General features: G+C 42.4%; 1 protein-coding gene across 3 annotated transcripts; it reads right to left on the reverse strand.

The window, feature by feature from the left end:
* Window positions 1–326: 326 nt before the first annotated feature.
* Window positions 327–4780, reverse strand: LOC125509353 (hypersensitive-induced response protein-like protein 1). Of its 3 annotated transcripts, none has more exons than XM_048674312.1 (5): window positions 4632–4780; window positions 1952–2171; window positions 1353–1473; window positions 1014–1202; window positions 327–917 (listed from the first exon to the last, which is right to left on the reverse strand). In XM_048674312.1, exons 2-5 carry the CDS (start codon window positions 2138–2140, stop codon window positions 553–555), a joined length of 864 nt encoding a protein of 287 aa, XP_048530269.1. In that variant the 5' UTR covers window positions 2141–2171; window positions 4632–4780; the 3' UTR covers window positions 327–552. The 3 variants fall into 3 exon arrangements, with proteins under 3 accessions (XP_048530269.1, XP_048530271.1, XP_048530270.1); XM_048674314.1 differs by lacking the exon at window positions 4632–4780 and adding an exon at window positions 4493–4607; XM_048674313.1 differs by lacking the exon at window positions 4632–4780 and adding an exon at window positions 2710–2854.
* Between the last annotated feature and the right edge of the window lie 1570 nt (window positions 4781–6350).

A 6350-nucleotide genomic window follows, 5' to 3' on the forward strand; every position in this document is an offset into this window, starting at 1 on the left:
AGCTACAGCGTGTTGTCCTTCCGCAACATGGACTCGAAGCTCAACTATTTGGAAGAAAATTATCTAAGTATTTGATTCAGCTCAAGGCTGAACATTTTGAAATTTACCATGCTACATGTTTCTAGTTCATCATTATCTTGCTATATGCTACAGCTCCCGACACTCCATCTTCACACTGCATTCCAGTAAATCATGAATGAACATTCATCCTTACACTCCCTCGCAAAACAGGAAAGGCATCTCAGAAGAAATCGCCCATGAGAAATATGTAACCTTAAACCAGCATTTTACATGAAACTGACAGCACTAAAAGGCAGGCAAAAGCATTAGATCAAGTTCATCACCAGCATTTCATAACACACTTATATCGTCCTGCATTCCCAATAGGTTAAAAGTTTTGTTACCGCACATCGACCTAAGCCAAGATCCACATATGGTTCCATATAAGTCATAATCATACGGCACGCATCATATTAGACAGTACTATAGGCAATAGCTAGCAAACCACAAACCACCACCAGCTTCAAAGTTCATGCCGGCGAAGCAAACTGCTTAGTTGTCAGAGGCAGACTGGCCCTGAAGAAGACCGTCGCGGATCTGCGTGGCGATGTCACGCACCGCACCAGGGCCATGGGGGATGAACACCGCCGAGGACTTGGAGGACGCGCCGACCTCTTTCATAGTATCAAAGTACTGGGTGATCAGCACCATGTCCATCACGTCCTTTGCAGTGGTGCCAGGCACATTGACTGAGAAGCCCAGGACGCTGTCCCTCAGGCCATCCACAATGGCCTGGCGCTGGCGGGCGATACCGAGGCCAGACAGGTACTTGGCCTCTGCTTCACCCTCGGCACGCTTGATCTGGACAATCTTCTCAGCCTCCGCCTTCTCGTTTGCAGCCACCCTCATCCTTGCAGCTGCAAAAGGGACAAGTATCATGTCAGTGATATGATGGAGGCCAGATTTAAGTACAAGTGTCCAACTTTCATCACGTCAGGGCTTTAGCAAATAACCTGCATTGATCTCATTCATCGCCTGCTTGACATGCGCATCTGGCTCGATGTCGACAATGAGGGTCTGCACGATCTCAAAGCCATATGCCGACATAGCCTTTTCAAGTTCATCCTCCACAGCCATTGCTATATCGTTCTTCTGCACGAAAGCATCATCCAGGTTGAGCTTTGGAACACTTGCCCTGATCACTGCAGATATCAATCAGTGCCCCAAATTAGTGGATACAGCAATAATGGGATTTGTTGAACAAATTACATTCAGCTGTATCAGTGATGATATGAATGTATTAAGCTACTGAAACAACATATAGAAATCTTCTGTATTCCATGAAATCCTACCATCAAAGACATAGGCTTGAATCTGGGATCTTGTGTTGGTTAGTTTGTAGTATGCATCACTTTCTTTGCCAGCCAGAGGTCGGTACTGAATCGATGCAACAACAGTGACAAACACATTGTCCTATAGAACTTCACATGTCAGCAACATCACGATAATTCTTAATAGCAGAAGAAAATACAGAACACAGTATCAATGGCAATGTGACCTTGGATACTTAATTAGGTCAGTAAAGGATTAATAATTAGTAAGTATTGTTATACGAGAACGTTTCTTAATCTCATGTGGCAGTCGCTTTAGGATTATATCCAGATGGCAAACCAAAATGCTAAAATTTAGAAGTTGCAGGGAGTAATTAACTACCAATATAATTTTATATTCAACTTCCGGTGCCGTTCATTTTACATAGAATTTAATAGGAAAAGCAATGTTTCTTCAAACAGGGATTCATGTGATTTACAGCCCACAAAGACCTACTATAAGATGCAACATTAAGCTTTGAAATTTCTGTTGGGACAAAAACGATGGCACCATTTTCTTTAGAAATAAAAGACATCTAAGCATCCATTTTGTAACTGGGTGTTAGGATAAAGTGAGAAACCTTTGTCTTAGTTTCACACCGCACATCCAGCTGCTGCAACCTCAGTGTGAGATGGCCAACTACACGCTTCCCAAAGATCCAAGGCAGGCAGTGGCATCCTGGCTCAAGCACACTGTCAAACTTCCCAAACTGCTCCCTGATGGCCACGGTAGACTGGTCAACTTGAACACAGCAGCACAGATTGCCCATACTGCAGGCCTTCGATCACTTCCGGTAGCACCTGGATAATTCATATATCATAAGATCAAAAAAGTAATAAGAAAGATGTCTACAATGATGATATGCATAATGCCATTAACTCTTTTTTCCAAAATTAAATCACCAATAGCAACTACATGACAATAAATGCTTCCATCAAAATTTTCACGCATTATTAAATCAACAAGTATCCCTAGACTCAAGATAGGCAGAAAGCAAACACCTTAGAAACTCATTCAGAAGTTGCATGATGCTCATATAGACCAACAAAATAAACAGTCGTGCCTGTAAACACCTGGAGACAGACCCAAAGAAAGCTATTTACTCTAAAATCCAGCTTTACTGATGCTTGATTTTCATTTTCTCAGTGAACAAAATTGAGATCTCCAACTTGAGCAAAATGATTTAATTCGTTTGTACAAAATTACAAGGCTGCAGAGATGAACAAACATAACAATAAGAGCTTTCTGTAGATAACGCCACAAGAACAGGACACCAAAAGAACTAACAATTCTTGAAAACAATACTAACAATCAATGGAAGAATGCAACAGAACATGCCTGAGTCGAAATTTAAATTGGCAAGGCAAAAGTGAAATGCTCAGCTGATAAAAGGATAGGGCCAAATTAGAAACAGGCTGGATCTTTACAAGGAAGGCAGCATCTGCAATGTGCCTTATAAGCAAGGGCGCACTGCAGGTCTACAGCCTGTTCAATTATCCCATTGTTACCTGTATCCACTTGGATGGAAACCAACGAGACCAATCAGCAAGCGTATACGCATCCTAAGCAATTCACTAATCGCCCACTTGGGCATTTGAGCTAACTTAAAAACATATGAATCACTTTCAATGGCTTAGGCTATTTTTAAAGGAGACAACTGCGTACAGAACAGGTATATTAGACAATGGTAAGATGCTAAAGACTGCAACTGTGCTTCTTGCAATCATTATTGATTCCAATGGATTAATGTGCAATTGGTGACAATTATATGGTCCCACTCCCATCACACACAAAAAATAGCAACTACTCGTTCATAAGCATTACAAGGCTTCAGAGCTGACTAGCATACATAATACAACAAATATAAGAGCTTTGGCTAGAACTCTGGAAAAAAAGAAAGCCAAAAGAACTACTCCCTCCGTCCGGAAATACTTGTCATCAAAATGAATAAAAGGGATGTATCTAGATGTATTTTAGTTCTAGATACATCCCCTTTTATCCATTTTGATGACAAGTATTTTCGGACGGAGGGAGTATGTAACAATATTAACCCCATCATATAGAACAATATCGAATCTTAAAGTAATTCTTGATAACATGTTTACTGCAAAGCAAGCAATAGAAGTATGCAAGTATGCAAGACAAGAAAGAATGCTTGGCTCGTACCAGGATAGGTTCAAATTGACAAGGTGGGGTGATTAATGAGGCAGGAAAGAGGTATATATAAGTAAGGACGTGCTACAGCCGGCATCATGCTCAATTATCCGTTGTACAGACATAAACCAGAACCAATCAGGGAGTGCCTACATAAGCCTAAGCATTGACTAATGCCCCACTTGCATGTTTGAGTATTAAACACTTTCTGGGATGTATAATGGTTATAAGCTCTTTGCAAATCAGCAGACCATAGCGGACAGGAACAGTTTGTTGGACATTGACAAGATAGTAAAGACTGCAACAGTGTTTCTTGCTATAATTATAATTTGATTTGACAGGCAATCAGCAGAAAATTATATGATCCTACTCATACCATACAAAAAGTTCAGCAATTTCGGCAGCAAGCACCCATGAAAAAGTACTTAACTTGATTGTGTACGGGAAAACTAGGGAAAAAGACACCCGGGTAAGATTTGGTGCTACACTCCAACGAGGGAAAGGATATCTGAGAGCAACTAGCACAAGCACCTACAGTTCTCGTCCAAACGACTAAACTGCAGTAACTTGAATTCTTTTTAGTTTTATATATAAAAACTGTGAGGAAATTGCAGTGGATAAAGATCCAGGACGACTAGACTTCTTCGGAGTCGCCGCACCAGACATAAGAAAGAGACAGCGTGTGGAGAAAAGCAGGGGGAAATCCATCCTCGACATTAGGGTTTTTTCAAACAAACAAAAAAAGACAGAGAGGGTAAAGGCAACGGAGCAAGAAGAGAGGGTAAATTGCGCGAGGGAGGCGGTGTGGGTTGAGAACCTCGACGACGCGCAAATACTCGGCACTAGAGACTACTACATCAAACGAAGAAGCAGAGAAGGAGAACAAGAACACAAAACGGAAAACGGGAAAAAGAAAAAAACAGAGGAGATCGATGCGCTTGGGTCGTCAAGATCGCACCCTCCCTACCAAGAAGCAGAGCAGACTCCGGGAGCAGGGGAACCACAACGAAATGCCCGGATCTCACTCACACGATAGAAAGCGGTGCTTAATGAGGAGGAAGGAGGGAGAGAAAAATGAGGGTTTTTGGGTCGCCACAGTTCTTTACCTCCGGGGCTTGGAGAAGAGTGGGGAAAGGTGGGCTTGCGAGTGAGTTGCTAGGGGCAAGGACGGCGTCTGTTGTGTTTCCCCACCGTGCTGCCGCGGCCCTAAATAGTCGGCATTGTAGATGAGGATCAGCGGAAGGGGCCAAGACCATGGTGTGAAAATCATTGCGATTAGCGCCGGAGACAGAGAGTACTAACGGATTCTGTTTGCTGTCAGCCGGCGCCAATTTCAGTGTTTTGATTCTTTTGGAAAAGTTTTTTTTTTTGCTGGTGATTCTTTTGGAAAAGTTAAGCACGATTTGACTCTGGTTTGAACAAAAATGGATATGACTCTTTTTCTACCATCGGGTCGATGGCGGTAGGGTATAACTGCCTACGGTCAGGGCCTTGATGGTAGGGTTAACGGCAGTCGACGGCGCCGTTGGATGAGGCTGACGTGGCTTAACGGCCTACCGCCAGTGAGCCTGGCGGTAGCTTGTAAATTCTATCACCAACGAGTCCGACGGTACGGTTGACCCCCTCCCCCCTCCCCGTGCCCCAAAAAGAAAACCCGTACCGTTGCTAGGGAGGAAAAAAATATGCGGTAGGCAGTGCAACCCTACCATCAACAAGCCTGGCGGTGGGCGGTGCAACCCTACCACCGTTGATCTCGGCGATAGGGGGGTATAGATACTGTATCCAAAACTTCATACTCCCTTTGTTCCATAATGTAATGCATACAGATTTTTTTTAAAAAGTCAAACTTCATAAAACTTTGACCAAGTTTATGAAAAAACAATATTTAAATCTAGAATGTCAAACATATATCGTTACATTCACCATAAGATATAGTATCATACGTTATAGGTTGGGCATTGTAGATATAAATAGTTTTTTTTCTATAAACTTGATCAAATTTGACTTTTTTTAGAAAAAATACGCACAACATTATGGAATGGAGGGAGTATTTTTTGCAGTAGGGTGTACAACCCTACCACGGGGGACTATGGCGGTAGGTCCCTTTCCCATTTAAATTTTGATTTTCATTGAGCAAAATTTGATCATTCAATTCAAAATTTTCATCATGCAGTGTAATATAGTTTGCAAATCAAAATTAGGATCTCACACATCATAATTTGCACCGCACATCAAAATAAAGGATAGTTCAACATATCCAACATAGCAAATAGTTTTACATGTCCAACGTAGCAAATAGTTTAGAAAATCGGTGATAGCAAGTAGTTCAACATAGCCAACAAGTTCTCATTCGCGGCTCAACACAAAGCAAATAGTTCTATCACTTAGTCTTCCTCCCCCTCTTGGCAATACGCTCCTCGTTTCTCTTTAAGCGAGTCTCTTGCGTTGTTGTAGCGCGACGAGGACGCTAAAACGGGGATGGACTCATCCATTACTTTTTTGGTTGTTTCCCCCTTTTTGCTTGAGTTGGTTGAGTGGGTAGAGGTTTGTCATCCTCGCCGTACTCCTCCTCGCCACCCTCTCCCTCTTCTCCCTCGGCTTGCACCTTGTCGGTGCTAAACCGACATATTTGAGGTAGGGATCCTAAGCTAAGCGTCTTGGACCGATGGTAACATGGACACGGAATCTGCCCAGGTTTGGGCTCTCTCGAAGAGATAACACCCTAAGTATTGCTTTTCATTGTATTGATATGGGGTATGATACAGAGTATAGGTATCTACCACAAGATTGTTCTAATGAATATGAGATTCGATCCTCTATCGACT

Source organism: Triticum urartu, chromosome 5, assembly GCF_003073215.2.
Source record: "Triticum urartu cultivar G1812 chromosome 5, Tu2.1, whole genome shotgun sequence".
Taxonomy (NCBI): Eukaryota; Viridiplantae; Streptophyta; class Magnoliopsida; order Poales; family Poaceae; genus Triticum; species Triticum urartu.

Excerpts from the sequence above, each read along its gene's own strand:
- LOC125509353 (XM_048674312.1), bottom strand. The coding sequence starts at position 2,140 with ATGGGCAATCTGTGCTGCTGTGTTCAAGTTGACCAGTCTACCGTGGCC. Across the intron at positions 1,474-1,951 it reads GGTGTGAAACTAAGACAAAG|GACAATGTGTTTGTCACTGT; the intron begins GTTTCTCACTTT and ends GAAGTTCTATAG. Across the intron at positions 918-1,013 it reads GATGAATGAGATCAATGCAG|CTGCAAGGATGAGGGTGGCT; the intron begins GTTATTTGCTAA and ends TCCCTTTTGCAG.